At 43.2% G+C, this 17,414-nt stretch overlaps 1 protein-coding gene across 2 annotated transcripts in view; it reads right to left on the reverse strand.

The window, feature by feature from the left end:
- CSMD2 (CUB and Sushi multiple domains 2) overlaps positions 1–17,414 on the reverse strand; it is a 606,380-nt gene that overhangs the window by 181,821 nt on the left and 407,145 nt on the right. For both annotated transcript variants that reach the window (XM_058553610.1, XM_058553609.1), the window contains exons 22-24: positions 14,871–15,040; positions 4,904–5,060; positions 2,937–3,128 (exon numbers count right to left, since the gene is read on the reverse strand). In XM_058553610.1, the coding sequence (XP_058409593.1) occupies positions 2,937–3,128; positions 4,904–5,060; positions 14,871–15,040 (519 nt within the window). The remainder of the gene's footprint in view (positions 1–2,936; positions 3,129–4,903; positions 5,061–14,870; positions 15,041–17,414) is intronic.

Below are 17,414 nucleotides of genomic sequence, written 5' to 3' on the forward strand. Positions count from 1 at the left end.
CCTTTGTGTCTCCATTATTACAGGGGCAGATTTTTATCATAGCATGTGTACCATGTTATTAAAATCACATCTATCTCCTTCACAGGACTTTAAGCTCCTTGGCAGCAGGGACCTGGTCTTACGCAAATTTGCACATCAAATACCTAGTACAGTGTTTGGCACATTATAGATGCTTTAATAAATATTTATTGAATGGACAGATGGTGGATGATCAAATGAATGAAAGAAGCTTATTGCTTTCCAGGAAAATTACTATAAGGTTCTGAATCAAGGGAGCATGAGCGAAAATGAAGAGGAGGAGATTCATTGCAAAGCTTTTTAGGAAAGAGAATGATCGACTAAGAAAGATCCTAGAAGGAATAGGAGAAGATGGGATCAAGGTCACAAACGGAAGTTTGTTGCTACAAACTTTCACCTGTTGCTGCAAAGGACCCATTAAGCATCTCGTGGGCCCCATGGCTTCACATGGGACCACTAACGCAGAGTTGGGATAGGGAGGCTTCTGTCAGTAAGACTGCTCACGATCCTTTGCTCCAGTCTCACTGTCAGCCCTCCCTCTGTGGTGCTGCTGGGAGGAGAGGTGCCAACCCAAGTGACAGACGCAGGGCTGAATGGGCCCATGGTAGGGAGTAGGGTGGGGGTGAGAGGATGAGCTGTAAGTTGTGGGGAGGAAGCCTGCCTGGCCCCACAAATGGCGAAGGTAGCTGGAAAGGTGGCAGGACATTTTCCATGTCCTCGGCTAGAGCCTCCTTCCATATTCCAGATGGAAAAGCCCCTCCCCCGCTGCCAAGAAAGTGAGTGTTTGGAGGCAGCGGCCCTGGGAGCACTTCCTCATGGACACAGCCTCCTCTTTCCTCACGGATCACTTTATCCGGGGACAGGCAGGTGGGAGGGAGGGGTCAAGCGGCCAGCACGCAGCAGATTCACCAACAAGACCATAAGGCTCTACCTTTTCTTGTCTTCTCTCTTCTTCCCATCCTAGAGCCTTGGCTGCTTCATTTGGGCTGTAGCGCCCACTCATCAATGGAGAAAACATCTGGATGTTTTAAGCTATAGTAGTCATTTCTGCTAGACCATGATAAAGACTACCACAACAGGACATATGTAAAAATCTACACACATATTCCTAAATACACAGCCTCACTCCCTAAGTGGGGCCTGAGGAGGTCTCAGTGGGGGAAAGCCTCTGAAGTCTACAGTATACTCTTACTAGCACTGTTTGAGTGGATCCTTTAAGTTCAGTCCAACTGGCATATTTGATATTCAAAAGAACCTTACAATGAATCCTTTCTGCAAAGCAAGCAATTGTCTTGTAATGTGACTCATCACCTCTCCTTCGTTTTGCTTGCTTTGGCTTGCCTACGGCATTATATCATTGTCTGTTTATGCACGTGTCTCCTTGGCTGGCCTGGGATCTGCTCTTCTCTGTTCCCCTTGTGCCTAGCACGAGACCCTGGCACATGAAGGAAAGAAAGGGCGAAAAGAAAGGCATGAAGGGAGAATGGGATGGGGCATGCTTACAGACTGGGTCAACTTAAGCGTAAGGAGAGAGGAAGACTCTAGAGGCTATGTAAAGGCCACTATTCTGGATTGTCCACAGTCAGGCTTAAAATCCTTGCCTTTAGACACTCTGCTGTGTAACAGTGTTGAAGATCCTGTTAAAATGTAGTTGTCTAGGGGAAGAGACACACTGGCCATTACTGCTTCCCACAATGCTGGTTCACACCATCAGCCCTCGCACCGCTCAGGCTAGAATGTCCACTTCCTCACCCCACCCCTCCTGTTAGTGAATTCTTACCCATCCTCTCAAGTCTCAATTGAAATATCACCTCCTATGCAAAACTTTCTCGTATCCTCCAACACTTTGCACACAACTCTCTTTACAGTGCTTATCTTGTATTATAATGATCTGTTTACGTGTCTATTCTCCTTGCTAGGGCATGGGCTCCCCAAAGGCAGAGAAAACACTTTATTCTTTCTTTTTTTATTTCTCTGCCTCTGCACTTACCCAAACATGCAGCTGCACCAATTCTGGCATGTGGTGCTTGGTAGGTACTTAAAAGTTTTCCCAGTGGATATTTTGTTCTTATTAAGATTAGCCAGTGCTGCACAGACATGTTGAGGTTATGAGGCATGGGGAAAGGGATGGAGAGAGGGAAAGGCCTGGTGTTTGGGGATGGGGAAGCAGGATAAAGCAGTGTGGTGTGAATCCTATTCAGCAGGGAGGGTAATACGTGCAGTGAGGTGGGTGGTGAGAGATGAAAAGGCTGGACAGAATGACAGGTTTTGTCGATTTCACACTCTGCCTTGGACCAGACTTCTCTTGTCCTGTGACACATGGATGAAGTTCCCAGAGAGCCTCTGCTGACATTCTGGAAGCACAACAGGCTTAAGAAGATACTAGTTCATTATTATATTCTTTCTTCCGAATGAGATAGAAGCTAGCTCATTATCTTATTCTTTCTTTCAACATTCCCCAGAAAAAGGAGCCCCATTTTGCCTACAGGGAAACTGAGGCCCAGAGTGAGCTGGAGACTTGTTTGAGTCTTGGTGTTGCAGGAACCCCTGGAATCCAGGCAAAAGCTCCTCCTCTTCCTTTCTGATTGACTCTCCTACCTCTTCTCTGTTGCCAGCATTACAATTCTGAGGGCACAACTTGGTTCTGGTCCCACTTGCTAAATGTGTGACAATGGCAAGCCACCCGCCTGACTGCGCTGTTGTCGGGGTGTAATGAGGTGTGAAAGTGAGGAAATGGAGAAGGGTGGGGCAGGCGAGTAATGATTCCCATGAACAGGAGGATTCAGTCCAGTGAGATGTCCCCAGGGCCCCGGAGCGTGGTGTCCAAAGGGACACTGAGACCCTTAATGAGACCAGAGCTGGGAGCTTGGGGCTAGGGGACACCTGAGGGGTCACTTGAAGAGCAAGAGGCCTCCTACCGACACAAGTGGGGAGAGGCCGGTCCCAGGTCCTGCGCTCTCCACTCAGACACAGCAGCTCCTCACTGCCTCGCAGGCTGTATCCAGGATCACAGCTGAAGGACACTGAGCTCCCTGCAAAATGGCCTCCATCATGAACCTTGTAGCCAAATTGGGGGGTTCCCGGGTCTTCACATTTGATGAGTTCAAAACCTGGTAAAGAGAGAAGAGATAGGGTGAGCAAGACTTTGTGGCAGAAACCACACTCCCTCAAAGTCTGTTTTCTTGAGGAAGCTGCCCCTGCATGTGCCTCTAGGTTCTGATGGCCTCAGTGCTTGACGGCTGCCATATTGCTGTGCTCAGGTGAGGGTGCATTACAGAGTATTTGTTCCCCTGTTGCTCTATGTAAATGATTTGTTATTTCTCCCAGGACAGCTGTTAATAGTTTTCAGGCATAGGGTCTGGGTTTTCTATTTCTTTATTTGACCCCATAGCATTTTGCTAGCGGGAGCTGCTCTTTCCATTTTGCTCACTGAGACATTCTGATGGGATAGTGTAATATGGAAAAGTCACTTCAAATGTATGTTTCAAAGCTCAATTATGTCCTGCTTAAATACACTCTATTGAAAAAGGCTGGAGAAGGACACATCTGCAGGGTTTATACAGAGCTCCCACTACATGGTGCTCCACAAGAGTTCTCTCTCATTTGTTATTCATAGGAGTCTTATAGGGAGGTATAATTATCTGCCTTTTACAACAGAGCACATTGACTTGGGAAGGTTAAATAAATCGTTCCAAAGTCACACAATCTCAGATGATGGAAATGGAATTTGAATGTGACTCTGTTTAATCCTCTTCCACTGATCTGCCTGCTGTAACAGGCACAAAACCCTGGACAGCCTGGAGCCCAGGCAAGAGGAATTTTGAATAGGCTCATTGGATTTGTTTTTACTAACAGCCTTATTGAGAGAATAATTCACATACTAAGCACTCACCCATCTAAAGTGTACAATTCAATGTCTTTTAATATATTCACAGAGTTGTGCAACTATCATCATAATCAACTTTAGGACATTTTCACCGTCTCAGAAAGAAGCCCTATACACATTTTAACCCAATTCCCTCAGCCCTCGGCAACCACCAGTTTTCTTTCTGTCTCTATGGATTTGTCTGTTCTGGAAAGTTAATATAAATGGATGACACAATACATGGCCTTTTGTAATGGGCCTCTTTCACTTAGCATGTTTTCAAGTTTCATCCATATTGTAGTGCGTATCAGAACTCCATCCTTTTTTATGGTCAAATAATATTCCATTGTATGGACAGACATAACATATTTTGTTTATCCATTCATCAGTTGATGGAAACTCACTGGATTTTAAAATAGTCTATAAAAAAGTACATTTCTTTGTATCTCCTCAGCAAGTAGAAGCTAAAATAAATGAATAAAATGGCTGTGAAGCCAAACTATGGTGATGTAATCCCAAGTACTCTAGGGCTGTGTACTAACCTGGGTGCTTTCCATTTTCAAAATCCCAGGAGTAAAGGAAAATGTTAAAATCAAGAAAAAAGACTCAACTCTTTAGGGAGTAGTAAAAAAAGAACATAATTATACATGAGGGTTTGCATTTTTTACATCTGGCTTTAGATGAACACTGTTTTATAAATGCCATGATTAGGAAAGGCTATCTTTGGCTGCTTTAATTAAAAGGCTCAACGCTGATTATTTTTAAAGTATTAGTGAGTAAAAGATATGCTGTGACTCTCAACTCAGTTAACCACTAGTTTAAACCAGAGAGTTGTATGTCAAGTGGCAGCTTATCCGAATCACAGGCACAACGTCTTAGAGGAAACAACCAGCTAAGCCTGAGCCAGCTAGAGAAAAGAAAACCCACTAGGTGACGGATGATGGCCTGAGCCCAACCTCCCTGTCTGTGGAACCAGGGAAAGCCTGACTTCTCGTCCACTTAGATGCAAGAAAGACTTACTGGAAAACTGCAGCTCAAAGCCCTTGCTGGTGTTCTCAGCATCAGTGATGAAATCAAGCCACAGACTGCTCGATGTGCTGTTCAAAGTCACCCCCATCATCTCAGAGCGGCTGAACACCCCCAGCAAACGGGCGGAGTTGTTGTTGCCATCATAGACCTGGACACAGGAGACATCCCAACCCAGTGTCGTCAGCATGGCCTTGTTTTGAACAACAGCTTTTCACCCCACAGCTTAGCACCAACAAAAACGGTTAGAGGGCAGTGAGTCATCAGACGCAAGGAAGACGGCAGAGTGGAGCTAGCAACTGACGATCTCCACTTGGTGCCACTTCTGGTGCTCAGCCCATCTCAGTGTGAATCAGTCTCTAGGAACTGGTTGCTGTTCTAACCGTTCCAATGCAGACCTGCTCTTGTTCCTTCAAACCCCATATGGCACCAGTTTACCCTTCAGCAGCCTGGGGAGGCCAGGTTGGGGCTGCCCGACTGCCCAAGCCATCTGTTTCTGCAGACAGGCAGGCTGAAAGCATTCGACATCTCCACATCACTAAACCTTCAATCCTGTCCGTCCCAGAGGTGAGACAACCGTACTCCTCCCTGACCCCACCCCACTGTGACAGTGGCCTCAGTCTCTACCACTCCGCTGGACACCACCCCTGGGATCCAGGCAGGACAGAGTTAAAATGACCAGTATGTCATGTGTCGTGGTCCCTTTCCCTACCCCAAGCTCAGCCTCTCTCCCTTCCCTCCTAAAATGAGGGCTCCAGAGAGGGCCTGCTGGGTTTGCCAGGGGTGGGATTGTGTCTGCATCTGGCTTCCCTGACTCCCATCTGTTCCCTGAACTTCTGAGCACCAGCAAAGACAGCAATCCTCAGAATAATGAACTGGCTCCCCAGGTTTTGAGGTTGCTGCTCCTTTCCAGATAATTGTACAAATAACAACAGAAGTTGTGATTGAGTGAAGGACCCCCTGGTGCTTTGGTAAATATCAAAGACGGGATCTATGGGTGGGTGATGAATATTTGTGCATGTCACAGGATGTGGTGCCAGCTGCCAGCAAATTGGAACAATATTTCCATCCTACTATTTATGAAGCAAAGCTTTCTAAAAGAAGCCATCCTTCAAGCTAACAGTGCTGTATATTACAGAGATTCGTTTAGGCCCCTGGGAGCCTCAAGTCTGTCTCCAGATCTGATGTGCAATTGCTTTGCTTCACCGAGGGACTGAGAAAACGCCAGAGTTCTAACAGACATAGAGATGACACCAGTTCAAAGAGTTCAGCCCACTGCTACATCCAAATTGTTATAAAAATATTTTTACCCATTGAAACATATATTGGAATTAATTGATCAAGGCATTAATCATCACCACTTGCTAACATCACAATAAGAGAGACAACCAGATATCATGTACTTTCTGATAGAAGACACATTGCTACCTATGGAGTCATTTTGCTGGGGGGAAAAAAAAAATCAAACCTGAGATCAGATCAAGCCACTGGATCCAACTTCTAAATTACAGGAAATATAGAGGACAGAGGAACGTTTGAAATGATACTCTTGGAACGTGGTCAGCAAAATCCAGAATGTGAAAAATTCCACTGTACAAAAGACCTGATTTACTCAAAAAATAAATTACAAGTTGGGGGGAAAAAAAGAAATGGAGGCAGAAACTAATAGATTAAAAATCACATGAGGCAACTAATCCAATGTGTGGACTTTATTTGAATCCTAATTCAAATAAACTGTAAATTTAAAAAATATTATGACATTTATGAGATAATTGGAAACTTGAACACTCGCCGGATATATGATGGTGTTAAGGAATTGTTGTTAATTAATAAAAATATAATGGGAACAGGAATTTTTCCTTAATTTCAAGGCATAATTCATCCTACTTCATTAAGAACAAAAATGTTCAATACGATAAAATATTCATTGCAGAAAACTTGTAAAACAGAAAAGCACAAAGAAAGTAAAAGCAACTTTCAGCACTCATAGCATTTTGGTGAGTAGTTTCTAGGCTTTGTTCTATGCATACCTTTCCTTATATATATTTCTTTATTTTTTTAATAAGAACTAGATCAAACTATAGATACTATATGGTAACCTGCTGTTTAACTTAATATAATGTGCATATTTTTCAAATCGTTAAGCATTTTTTCCCCAAGAGCATTTAAATAGCTGTAGGAATTTTCATCATGAAATTAACTCAACACACAGTATAATTATTCACACATCATTGTCCACATAAGAGGCACTCAATAAATGTATGAGCAATATATAAACCAATGTTTTCTTCTAGTACGTCTGCCCTTTAGTCCACCTGAAATTTATTTTGGCATATGATACAAGATAAAATATTACCTTTTATCCCTGGTTGATTAGCCATTTAACCAAACTCTATTTGTAAATATTCCATCCACTACCAATTTTAAATCTACCTTTATCATGTATATAGTTACATAAATTTGGTTTTGTCAACTTTCTATTCTATTGCATTAATCTGTTTGTCTATTCCTGTGCATGATCCATACTGTTTTAATTACTATAGCTTTATAATATATTTAAATACTTAGTAGGGCAAGTCCTTCTTCATTTGTCTCCTCTTAACTTAAAAAACAAATCTCCCATATGTATTCTTCTAGATAAACTCAAAAAGAATTTTCTCTATTTAAAAACAACAATAATTCCCTCTCCAAAAAAAAACACCCAAAACAACTCATGTAATTCTGACTGATTAACATTAAATGTATGGAGTGATTAGAGAAAAAATACATCTATATGATACTAAATTTTCCTATCCATATACATGGCATCTGGTTCCATTTAATCAAGTTGTCTTTTATGTCTCTCAGTAAAATTCTGTATTTATTCCTGAATACTTTTATATTTTCGATTGCTATTGGGAATTGGGCCATTGTATACATTTATGTCCTAACAGGATTGCTTGTCTATAAAAAAAATTGCTTTGATGGTCCAGTTCATCATTAAGTACAGGTGATGGGAATATCTCCCTGAGAAACACAAGAAAATCTATGCACATCCATTGCATCTAACCTTCTTTCTTTTTTCTCTATTAGATGTTTTTTATTTTTTTCAGATTTATTGAGGTATAACTGACAAATAAAAATTGTATATATTTAAGGTGTACAACTTGATGTTTTGATATATGTATACCATTACATCTAATAATACAGCTCAGCAAGATGGCTGGCTTCACAATGAAGATAGGTTTTTACACACAGTTACAAACAATGTGAACATTCCTATGAACATCCCTGCATGTCTGCTTGCACACGTGTCTGAGTTTCTCTAGGGCATACATCTAGAGGGGAGAAGCTGGGTGCAGGGAAGGCACAGCTTCAACTTTGTTAGAAATTGACAGATTGCTCTCCGAAGAGGAATACCAATTTAATCTCTCACTAACAACAGATGGCAGTTATCATTGCTTTATATCTTCGCCAATACTGGTATTTTCAGGCATTCTAATTTTTTTCCAATTTGATGGCTGTGAAATGGTATCTTGTTTTAATTTAGATGTCCCTGACTATCACTGAGGTGGAGTGTCTTTCCGTATGGTTCTCAACAATTCTACTTTCCTCCTCTGTGAATTGTTGTTCGTGTCCTTTGTTCATCCATGAACATGAAACCTCCTTGCATTTATTTTAGTTTTTTGTCCTTCAAAATAAAGATTTATAATTTTCTCGGTAAAGATTATGCACATTTTTGTTAGGCTTATTCCTGGGTCTCTTATAGCTTTTGTTTCTCTTATGAATGAGATTTTTTTTTTGCTGATTATGTTTTAATTGGTTGTAGAAACAACGGGGGCTTTGTTGAATTGTCTTATTGGTTCTGATAGTTTATCAGTTGATTCTTTTGTATTTTCTAAATAGAAGAGACAATTTTATATATTCCTTGCTAATTTTTATAGTTTCTTTTTTTTTTGGTATAATTGTATTGGCTTGAATTATAATGTTGAATACTATCGGTTATGGTAGAGCCACTGGTCTTGTTCCTGACTACTGGGAATCTGTAGGAAGTTGTCCTTAAGGATAACGTTTGCTATAGGTGTTGGTAGAAACTCTTTATCAAATTAAGAAAGTTCTATTACAGTTTTATGAGATATTGTTAAAAATCATGAAAGAATACTGAATTTCATCACATGATGTATTGGAGCGTGTTACAGGATCATGTATTTTTCTCTTCAAATCCGTTTATAGGCTATTAGGTTGAACCATATGAAATTGCCAATAATAGACCAGTTTTTGACCTACAAAAATGGCAATTCCGTATGGTTTGCCCAATAAATAACATTCTGAGCTTTGCTAACGTTGACACATCCTCACATTCCTGGAATCAATCCCACTTGGCCATTTTTGTTTTATGTATTTATTTATTTTTTTGTGAGGAGATCAGCCCTGTGCTAACATCTGCCGATCCTCCTCTTTTTTTTTTTTTGTGCTGAGGAAGATTGGCCCTGGGCTAACATCCGTGCCCATCTTCCTCCACTTTATATGGGACGCCACCACAGCATGGCTTGCCAAGCAGTGCGTCGGTGCACGCCCGGGATCCAAACCGGTGAACCCCGGGCCACCGCAGCAGAGCGCACGCACTTAACCACTTGCGCCACTGGGCCGGCCCCCATTTTTGTTTTAATACACAGCTAGATTCAGTGTGATATGGCATTTAGGATTTTCAGATCTATGTTCATAAATGAGACTGGCCTAATCATTTCTGTTCTGGTACTGCCCTTCTTCACTTTGATATCAATGTTTCCAAACGCCTCATTTAAATGAAATGAGTTGGGAGATGGATCTAAATGTTTCTCTTTTCTGAGACAGTTTGGTTATTGCAGGGATTAATTATTCTTTGAAGTTTTGTGAGTTTACCTGTAAAATAGTCTAGGCCTGGGGCCTTTGAGAGAGGATATGGAGGAATTCTAATTTTTTCAATGGTTATTGGTTTATTCAGATTTTCATTTTTTCTTTATATTGGTACTTTTTATCTATACTAATTTCCATTCCATCTAAGCTTTCAAATTTCTTGGCTGACAGTTGTTCCTAAATATTTTCTTATTATTTTCATGATCTCCACCTTACCTATAGATGACTATATTCCTTTTTTCATTCCTAAATTTATATATTTGTGACTTTATTCCTTGATTAGTCCTTCCAAGTTTGTCTATTTTATTAGTTGTTTTTCAAAGAACAAGTTGGTTTTGTTGATAATTGCTATTGTTTCTTAGTTTTCTTTTTTCAGTCATTTTTGCCTTTATCTTTAAAAGTATCTTTCTCCTACTTTCTTTGGATTTATTCTGTTACATTGTTCAAGCTACCTAAATCCTTATTTATTTTCAACCTAGGCGATATGTCAGAGACTAACAGAGGTATATTAAAATCTTCCATGATGATTGTAACTTTATTAAAATTTTTTACACTTCTAGCAGTTTTTATTTAATTTATTCATGCTATGTTATTTGGCACATAAAGTTTTACTGTGGATTGATTTTACATTTTATTAATATAAAAGGATCTCCTTTTTCATTTCCTTATGAGATGTGTGAGAGAAGTTCTCAAATTTGTCTTGTAATAAGCTGATGTCATTTTTCTGTAGTTTACCACCTTCCATTCGTTGCCTCCATTCCATTTTTTAATTGGTTGATCATGTCTTTCATCTCTATTCAATCTTTCCTCATCTCAGATTGCTCTGTTTTCATTATTGCCTATTTTCATGCCATAAATATAACATTCTCTCAAATCCTGTTAAGAATACATATTAGGAGCTTAAGCTATTTTATTTATTTATTTATTATTATTATTTTTTCCCCCCAAAGCCCCAGTAGATAGTTGTATGTCATAGTTGCACATCCATAGTTGCACATCCTTCTAGTTGCTATATGTGGGACCCGGCCTCAACATGGCTGGAGAAGCAGTGCGTTGGTGTGCGCCCGGGATCCAAACCCGGGCCGCCAGCAGCGGAACACACGCACTTAACCGCTAAACCACAGGGCTGGCCCTAAGCTATTTTTTTTTTCCTTTGTTGCTTACAGAGGGGCAATTAGCTCTGACTCCTCAGACAGGTCCCCTTCTTCTGATCTACTGAATATTTACGCATATCCAGTTAATTTTCCTGTTGGCACACAATGGCAGAGGGAGAATAAGAACGGAGCATGGAAATGCCCAGTTTTCTATAAGGAGGGCCAGAAGAGCTAAGCCAGAAGGGGCCACGGCAGGAGCTTCTCCTGCTCCTGGGGCTAGAGGGCGTGTGTGTGTGTGTGTGCGCGCGTGTGCACGAGTGAGCGAGGGAGAGAGACAGAGACAGAGAGAGAGAGAGAGAGAGGGTGTGTGCATGTGAGAAAGTGTGAGTGTGACTGTGCGTGTGTGAGATGGTGGCAGCCTCTTCTCTAATGAGCCTGACACTCTTGCTAGGCACTAGCCATGGCATTGCCCTGCTTTACCTGGCTTGCCAACAAAAGCCAAACAAAAGCCCGAGCGTCATGTCGAGAGGGAGTGGTGGTTCTGTGTGGTCTCTGAGACCTAGTGCACTTCCAGAGGAGCTAGTAGGCCTAAGATCCAGCTCAAGCCAATGGCCCCATCCATCTCCCTGGCTCCAGGCCCTGCTGCTCTGAGCTAGGTGGTCTTAGATGCATTTCTCCTTAAGGGTGCTGGCACTTAACCCACAGGCAGGACTTCACTTCACTTGTGTGAATTGTAGTTTGACTGGGCTCTCTCTCAGTCTAAACCTTTTTTTGGGAATTCTATTTGACAGACATTCCTTTAAGGTGTATGTGAAAGTCACTCTTGACTAATTTCCAGTGCTGAGACCACATTCCCAGTTTTTATGTCCCTTGAGTCATTTCAGTGGGAACCTGTCGAGGATGCAGTTACACACATGAGCTTCATTTGCCACCTTGCACTGGAAGTTGTCTTTCCACGCTACTGCACGGAAAGGCCCTCCTTGTCTTGCCAATGTCAGGGGCCAAAATAAAAGGAATCAGTGGTCCTGGGAGATAAGCTGGAGTATATGTGGGGATGAGGTTTAAGAAATTTGCAGTTATTAAAGTAGGGAAGAGATCCGGGGTCACAAATGCAAGTTAGTCATTTCACGGGTCAGAAATACAAGACTGTAGAGAAGGTTTGGGGGCTTGGTCAGATGCATGAAATATTGTATCTTGGGAAGTAAAGAAGTTGTGGAGGAGGTGACAGGTTTCCTTGGTCGGGAGTTCAGGTGTGCACTGGGACTTCTTTGGAGGGAGAGGCAAATCCTCGGGATTAGGAATACGCCAGTGTTCTGGCAGATGGGCTGGTTAGACCAGGGCAAAGGCAAGATGTTCGAGGAGGTGAGTGGTGCTCTGGGCTCCTCCCGCTCACACTTGTGTGGAGGTAGACCAGAGTGACAGGTTTACACAGCCGTACCGCTGCAGCTCACAGTGGTTGCCAGGCAGTTCTGAATCCTATCTGGGAAACTATAACTGTGAGTTTCTTTTAGTTCTGAAACAGTTCTATATCTATTCATGTCCCACGTTCTCCCTCAGTGGGGCAAGGCTCTGAGAAGAGTTAGAGCAGGAGGGGGCTACATGGTACCGCCCATTCTATAGAAGTTCTAGCGGTCACAGTTTCCCATGGATGGCCTTTCAGCCCGGTCAGAGCCTCAGCCCAACTCTCTGCGGAGGACACTACACAGGCTGAACAGGAGGAAGAGGCTCTTCAGCAAGAAGGCTGAGCCCAATATGAGAAGGCTGGTGGCAGGGCCAGCTGGGCAGGTGGCTGCAGAGATAAAATCTGAAGTCTGGGAAGGTCCCCCCACTAAGAAACATGGGAATTCAACCCCTCTCCCCCTTCCCCAGGATTCCCTGGGGTCCTGCATCCTGCATGAGACCTCCCTGACCTCTGACCTGGGTTTTCTGCCCCATGTCCCTCCCTTCTTCCCCTGAGTGCTTCACAAAGTCTCTCTTCTGCCTATTAAGCTGCTCAGCTGATTGTGAGGCAGAACCGTGACAGTGCAGGGGGGGTGCACACCTGCCGACTACGTCTTGGGTACCACTCTGAATCTGTACCACCCTAGTGAGGAAGCTCGGGCACCGGCCGCGCTCCACGTGGCCTCCAGCCACCAAGGAGGCCTTCTGCTGGTCCTGCCAGGCCACACGCACAGAACTGCTGCTCACACTCCCTTCAAAACTGAAAATTACAAGTTATGCCTCAAAAATGCCTTTTTCTACATGGTTAACAACAGGCTTCATCTAAGAAGCACTAAGGATAGGACATCATCCTGGCCCTGCTGTCCCCAGTTGCATCCTCCGAGGCTCTGCTATTGATGATGAACAAATGGATGGAGAGAAGTGAAGTCAAGGGTGGTGGCCAAAGACATGGCCTTTGGAAAGTATAAAGTCCTTGTCTACTGCTCCACTATAGGGAGATACACACTGTTTTTCTGTGTGTGGGGAGCTCAGGGGTTAAAAAGTAGAGCTTAAGAAGCCAATGATAGGGCCCCAATACCCACGGGGCCACTGTGCCATATTCTGTTCCATGTCAGGCACACCCAGCCCCAGCGGGTCATCTCATGGGTACATCCTCTTAGGTTCAAGGGTAATTAGGTAAGAGTGAGAAATGCCTTCCAAACACACACACACATACCCCCGAGAACACATGCGCCAGGGGGCGGGCCAGGAGAACCATCTGTGCACAAAAAGCACACAACACTCATCACATCTAGAGAGAATCCTAACGGGAGGAGATCATTTAATGGTTTCTCTGTGGATTTTCCAGAGAAGTGACCTCTTGTTTCAACTTTTTGTAACGTCAAGACTTCTCTGACTACAGGGACTAAAACTGCATTAGAATATGCTAAAATATTTTCTTGGCCTAGGATGGAAGTGGACATATTCTGTGTGAGATTTTCCTTATAATCCATTTTAATAAGGCAGCTCTTTGATAAATTCTCCAGAGTCAGCCCTTTGATTACACGCATATGCACATATCACACGTTATCAGAGATATACACTTAATCACACACACAAAGAAATACAAGCAATACACATGCTCAGTGTCCCTCTCTATTGCCCTTTCTATAAGCCAAGTCCTATCACTTCTGTCTCTTATGTATATGTTTAACTCTGCTGCCACACAGACGCCATCACCACGGTGCACTGAAGCTGCTGAAACAGCCTACTAGTCTACTGAAACATATACTCAAAACATATACAAGTGCACACACACAAAATACACTGAGACAAGTGTATGCACAGACAGATCCTCCAAACCACATAAATATATAGACACAGATTCACACACGTGTGGAAATGTACATATAAAATATCTACATCCACACATACCTACACAAACGCACACACACGCACACATTCTATGAGCTCTTCATTATCCAAGTTGATAGTCAGAGTTCACAATGGAAAACCTGACCCACTGGCCACTCCAACTGAATTTATTATTATTATTTATTATGCAGTCAACTCATACTCACTCACATACGTATTTAATAGCTGTCAGCTCCTAGGCAGACTCTAAAGCCACATTCTTAGACACTCACATACTCTTCTCTTTATTTATTTATTTATTTATTTATTTAATTTTTTTGTTTATTGCAGTAACATTGGTTTATAACATTGTATAAATTTCAGGTGTACATCATTATACTTCTATTTCTGTATAGATTACATCATGTTCACCACCCAAATACTAATTACAACCCATCACCTACACACATGTGCCAAATTATCCCTTTCGCCCTCCTCCCTCCCCCCTTCCCCTCTGGTAACCACCAATCCAATCTCTGTCTCTATCACATACCCTTCACTTTCAGGTTCTCACTTTCTCCCAGATGAGTGAGGACAACATCCTGGGACTCAGAGGGAAGAAGGAAGATTGGGTCATTCACACAGAGACAAATGAGTGAGTGCTGACCACACTTTTGAGGCCTGTAACATACATACGTTATGAAATCTATCAGTTTTACCTTGAGGACATCTCCTTCAGACAGTTCAAATGCCCTGGCTTTCAGCTGAATGCCCTTCCCCGGCTGGGTCTGGATGGAGTAGATGCATTCGTGGTTGTTACTGTAGTTCACAGGGAAGTTGGGGGACAGCAACGTGCCCTGAGTGCCCGTGACTGAATTCCCACACTCAGCTGGAAAGAAAATCACAATAATCACAGATTAACCCCCGCCAGCTACATCCAGAAAACTACTCACAGCGCGGGAGATCCTTATAAAGATGGCAAGTTGTTTGCCTCTCTATCTGCCAAAAGGCCTGTTTATCTGTCCTTTTGTCTGCCTGTCTACAGGACTGCTTATCAAAGTTTTTTTTTAACACCTGTCCACCTGTAGTTCTGCCTGGTTTCTTTATCTCTTTTTCCGTTTGTCTGTCTCCCTCCTGCAGAAATAGAAACGAACCCACCAGGCGCCCTTTCCTGTCACGGCGTTATGAAGCAGCCGTTCCCCACACCTGTTCATAGAGTATCATAGCAACAGAAACGACCGAGGAGGACGTCAGGGGAGGATGGGGGCAGCCGAGTAAGGAGAGACGAAGCCTTTCAGTATCAGAGGATAGAAATATTTGCTAGTGTTTTCCAAGCTTTATGAGGATCATTTCGGTCATTAGTCACAACGACCAATCCCATAAGCTTGGCACAATTGTCATCTCTGTTTTGAAGATAAAGAGCCTGGTACTTAGCAATTTAGATCAAGTCTCTCAATGTGCACAGAGGAGGGGGCTGAGAACTCAACCCTCTTGGTCCTGGAATTTAGGGTCTCTGAGGCTCTGGAGGAAGTTTTAGCATAGACCCATTGAAACCCTGTTTCATTCAACAGCTAAGGAATTCACACCCTCCTCTCAAAATCTGTTTCTCCTCCGCCAGAATTAGTCATTCTTTCCCCATTGTTCCTATACCTTAATTTATAGCAGTTATCACATTTTACTGACTTATTTGTTGACAATTCTATCTCCTCTACTGCACTGTGGGTCCTTTAGGGCTTGATCATATTTCTCTATCCCCAGCACCCACTCAGTGCCTGGGTACGGCAGCCATCAGCAGGTGAAAGGGGAAGGAACTCAGTGGGAGGGCGTGCACTGCAGAACCCTGCGGCTGGCTCTCTAGGGTCTTTAAGAATTGTGAAGCCTCTCCCTGGGCTTCTCTGTATCCGAGCATCTACCATATTGCACCCTGATTGCTTGTTACTTGCCTGCAGCCTCCTTCTACACTGTGAGTTCCTTGAGGGCTGGGGTCACACTTAGTGAATCTGTGAATTTCCAAGGCTTAGCCCAGATTGTCTGCAATATAAATATTTGCCAAATGAATGAGGGAATGAGTATGGAGGACACTGACCTCAGAAGATGTACGGTCCTAAAAATAATTCAGTTCTGGGAGAATGTAAATACAAGTCCAGATGGCAGGTCCATTATTTGCCTGGACATATGGGGAGTCTGGAGCATGTCTTGAATCTTTGAAGTTGATGGTAGCAAATCTGCTTTCCCCAAATTGTCCCTCACTGTCTCTATTCTAGGTACAGTCATTGGCTGGAAGGACCCTGAGGTCAACCAATGGGCCATGGATTTGACCACACAGTCAACACTAATTATCCGAGCCTGGAGCATAGTAGGCCAAGGCGATGTAGATGGAGCATGTGATCCAGGAACACTCAGAGCTGAGCCTCTTGTGGGTTGAGTTATATCCCTGTGTGTTCTCTTGTCCCCAAGACAAGAGAACCTTTGCATGTCCCACCACCAAGTCCCTACTTTTCCAACGGGCTCTACTCCTGGGCTCTTTCCAGTTCAGGACCAGCTTCAGTTTCCTAGGACTTTACATAAGCCATTACTATGGACTGAATGCTTGGGACCCCACCTCAAATTCATATGTTGAAGCCCTAATCCCAGATGTGATGGATTTGGAGGAAAAGCCTTGGGAGGTAGTTAGGTTTAGACGAGGTCATGTGGGTAGAGCCCTCACGATGAGATTAGCGCCCTTACAAGCAGAGGAATTGACCAGGGCCTCCAATCTCTCTGCCGTGTGAGGATACAGCAAGAAGGCTTCCATCCACAAACGAGCAAAAGGGTCCTCACCAGACACTGAACCTGCCACCACCTTGATCTTGGACTTTCCAGCCTCCAGAACCCTGAGAAATAAATACTTGTTGTTTAAGCCACCAGTCTGTGGCATTTTCTGGTAGCAGCCAGAACTGACCAAGACAGCCATCATTTGTCCTGGAGGAGAAATATAGCTTTGCAGTGCTTTAAACTCAGCCTGTCTGCAAAGTGTCCAGATGTGCATAATGAATGTGCTGAGCTGGGGCATAAATCGAAAGGAATAGCAGTAGACAGGCATCCTGGCGGCTGCTGATAATTTAGGTAGATATCTTTCTAAAGTGTGTATATTTTCTGGGTGCCCTCAGATGAGAGTGGGAATTTGGGGATGGGGTGCTGAGCACTGTGCACATTTAGACATTTATTACTCAGTCACATCACATGGGCAGCCCTCTGAAGCAGCTCTCCATTATCTCTGGGGT

Source organism: Diceros bicornis, chromosome 13 (genome assembly GCF_020826845.1).
Source record: "Diceros bicornis minor isolate mBicDic1 chromosome 13, mDicBic1.mat.cur, whole genome shotgun sequence".
In the NCBI taxonomy this organism is placed as follows: Eukaryota; Metazoa; Chordata; class Mammalia; order Perissodactyla; family Rhinocerotidae; genus Diceros; species Diceros bicornis.